The sequence below is a fragment of the Oryzias melastigma genome, linkage group LG14, assembly GCF_002922805.2.
Source record: "Oryzias melastigma strain HK-1 linkage group LG14, ASM292280v2, whole genome shotgun sequence".
Taxonomy (NCBI): domain Eukaryota; kingdom Metazoa; phylum Chordata; class Actinopteri; order Beloniformes; family Adrianichthyidae; genus Oryzias; species Oryzias melastigma.
This window is the reverse complement of record NC_050525.1, coordinates 15,647,949-15,651,044: the sequence shown is the minus strand read 5'-3', so window position 1 is coordinate 15,651,044 and position 3,096 is coordinate 15,647,949. Positions and strand designations below refer to the sequence as shown.

General features: G+C 38.9%; 1 protein-coding gene across 1 annotated transcript; it reads left to right on the top strand.

Annotated features, from left to right (window-relative positions):
• Positions 1–23: 23 nt before the first annotated feature.
• LOC112142986 (erythrocyte band 7 integral membrane protein-like) lies at positions 24–3,090 on the top strand. Its single transcript, XM_024266705.2, has 7 exons — positions 24–527; positions 1,528–1,631; positions 1,708–1,780; positions 1,860–1,942; positions 2,049–2,252; positions 2,340–2,474; positions 2,567–3,090. Exons 1-7 carry the CDS (start codon positions 488–490, stop codon positions 2,753–2,755), a joined length of 828 nt encoding a protein of 275 aa, XP_024122473.1. The 5' UTR covers positions 24–487; the 3' UTR covers positions 2,756–3,090.
• The last annotated feature ends 6 nt before the right edge of the window (positions 3,091–3,096 follow it).

The following is a 3,096-nucleotide window of genomic DNA, read 5'->3' as shown; positions in this document are numbered from 1 at the left end:
CAATAAACTATCACCAATATACTTTAATATATTTACTTTATCTTGGTTTGTGTTGCACATAAGGAAGAGCAAGAAAATAAACTACACATTAGGTACCATAAGGAATACATTATGCTTGTCTATTTGTATGTATGAGTTCTTGTGGGAAACACTTTGGGAGGGTCATTTTTCAAAATATAAATAAAAAATACATAATTATATATTCCTTTTCTGCGTTTATATACAAAAAAATGTTGAAAAAGTAGATTTATTGAAGAACTACGTGGACTAAAATGTATGAAATTTCATAAAACCTGTTTATTGTTTCAAAACCCCAGTGATTGGTTATTTATAATAATTCAGTTAAAAATCAAAGCCCCACCAATCCTGTGACTCATGGGAGGTGGTCTCTAACTTTAAAAGGTTGGATACTTCCTCTCATCGAGCACACTTTACTAAACTCTTTACGAGGAACATTACCAGCTCAAAAACGGAAATAGAGGACCAGATGGAGGGGAGAAGACAGGAGGACAGTGGTGCTCTAATTTGTAAGTAACACATTGGTGTTTCACTATAATAAAAACTGCTTCTGTCTTTGACAGCAAATTGACCGAAAAATAAATAAATAAATTAGCTTTAATTAATAATTTAGGAAAATGTACCTGCTTTTATTTTCAGAATAACATGAATTGAAAGATGTTTAATGTCTTTACTCAGTGTTTATACATATGTAGGACACAATAGAAGTGCATCATCTTAGAAACCATGTCGCAGATATAAAAAGTTTAATGAAATCCTGTCATGTGAGTATCTTATGTTTAATAATGATTTTTTTACATGCAGATTCTGAACAGAATAATGTGACAACTGCATCTATATTTCTATCTACATTTAGGAAACATCAAAAATTATGAACAAAACCAAACAAACTGCTGTTAATTATCAATGAATGATAAACAGAACTATTTGCTCTCAGTACAATTCCTGAATTTCAATAAAATGCATTTTGTAAAGAAAAAGTGCAGGTCTTCACAACCTGGGACTTTACCTGTCCTAAAACCTTGGTCTGTGAAAGTTCTCACAGTTAAGCTGTGAAAAACACCTTTCAGTTTTAGCCTGTTTTTTCTTCTGTGGTTTCAGTTGCAAGAACCCACACTTGTTTCCATACGCAAAAAAAACCAAAAAAAAAAAACATGTGAACAGGAAATGGAAACAAGTAGCACAGGAAATCACACCAAAGCTTTACATTCGAACTGTCATCCTTTGATTGCATTATTTGCCACTTGCATACCAGCTCAGTGGCCTTGTGGTAGAGCGTCGGCCCTGAGATTTGAAGGTTGCGAGGTTAAAACCAGGCTGGGTCATACAAAAACTGAAAATGGGACCAAGTGTCTCCCCCATATTTCCGGAGTATCTGCAGCTCATCGCTCCCCCAGGGATGGGTCAAATGGCTGCATGACACCTAATAGGACTTTAAATTTTACATTTTGCTCAAGTATTTGCTACAAATATCCCAAAATGAAGTTTTGATTTTTCTTCTATTTTCAGCTGAGCGAACAGGGTCTTTGGGAAGGGTTGAACTGTCTATCGTCATCCTCGCTACATTCTTCACAGTTCTACTTTTCCCCTTTACAATCTGGTTCTGTTTCAAGGTGAGTGGGCTTGTATGTTTCCATACTGCATAAATTAGCATGTGGGCTGAGGTTGTACTGTTTGTGGTCTTCTAAGATTGTTCAGGAGTACGAGCGAGCCGTCATCTTCAGGCTGGGCCGCATCGTAGACAAGAAACCCAAAGGACCAGGTGAGAGTTTTCTCTAGTCACTCATAGGCTTTCATTATTTTATTTCATTCAATAGTTGTTGCTTTTTCCTTTTTCAAAGGAATATTCTTTGTTATACCATGGACTGACTCCTTGGTTAAAGTGGATCTACGAACCGTTTCATTTGACATTCCACCGCAAGAGGTCAGCGGTACATGCACACTGTGGTACACTTCTGAAGAAATGTCTTATTTGCAGCATTGCAATCTAAAAAGTTCTTGAAACATAAATTAGTTTGAACTTTCTCCAGATTCTAACTAAAGATTCAGTCACTGTTTGTGTGGATGGAGTAGTGTACTTCCGGGTCAGTGACCCCATCGCTTCGGTGGCCAACGTGTCTAATGCTGACTTTTCCACCCGACTGCTGGCACAAACCACCCTCAGAAACGTCCTGGGTACCAAGAGTCTCGCTGAGGTCTTGTCTGATCGTGAAGGTATTGCTCACAGCATGCAGGTAAAAAAAAAAAAAAATCTTCAAATCTGCTCAAGTTTGTCACATGCATTGCAGTTTTCAGATAAGTATTTTTCCAACTTTTTTCAGTCCAATCTGGATGAAGCCACAGACAACTGGGGAATTAAGGTGGAGCGCGTGGAGATAAAAGATGCTAAGCTTCCTCATCAGCTGCAGAGAGCCATGGCTGCAGAAGCAGAGGCAGCCCGAGAGGCCAGAGCAAAGGTCTGTTTGTACAACACACAGCGGTTCTAACATCCTTCACAGTAAAAAATCATAGCTTTTCATTGAATTCGTGGCCCCTACTCTCCTCACAGGTGATTGCAGCAGAGGGTGAGATGAACGCATCCCGCGCCCTAAAGGAGGCGTCCCTCGTCATTGCAGAGTCTCCATCAGCTCTGCAGCTTCGTTACTTGCAGACTCTCAACACCATTGCAGCAGAGAAGAACTCCACCATTATCTTCCCATTGCCCATGGATGTCATGGCTCACTTTATGCGGAAGTGAAGTTGCTGCCTCACAAAGGTCAAGTGTTCTGGATAAGATAGAATCATTGTAAATTTCTGTGCCATGTTGAGACTTAAAACTCAGGCCAATCCCAGGATGTGGGTCAGGCAAGCCTATCCATGAATCATGTCCCCCAGGAAAGGTTGTTACTGTATCATTTGAGATTCGCACCCAATCACTTTGTATCCTAAAATAGCTCAAATTAGACATTAGAACTCTAATTGAGAGGTAACATCATAGCAAAAATTCTACTTTCACTCCTGGTTATATTTTGTTGATGATTGATTAATGGACATAAACCATCAATATTGGGGCTTTGTACTTTTTAAGGTGAACTGGTT

Bases quoted from the DNA above. Each gene is read 5' to 3' on its own strand.
- LOC112142986 (XM_024266705.2), top strand. From the start codon at position 488: ATGGAGGGGAGAAGACAGGAGGACAGTGGTGCTCTAATTT. The intron at 1,781-1,859 runs GTGAGAGTTTTC...CCTTTTTCAAAG, and splicing joins CAAGAAACCCAAAGGACCAG to GAATATTCTTTGTTATACCA. The intron at 2,253-2,339 runs GTAAAAAAAAAA...AACTTTTTTCAG, and splicing joins GTATTGCTCACAGCATGCAG to TCCAATCTGGATGAAGCCAC.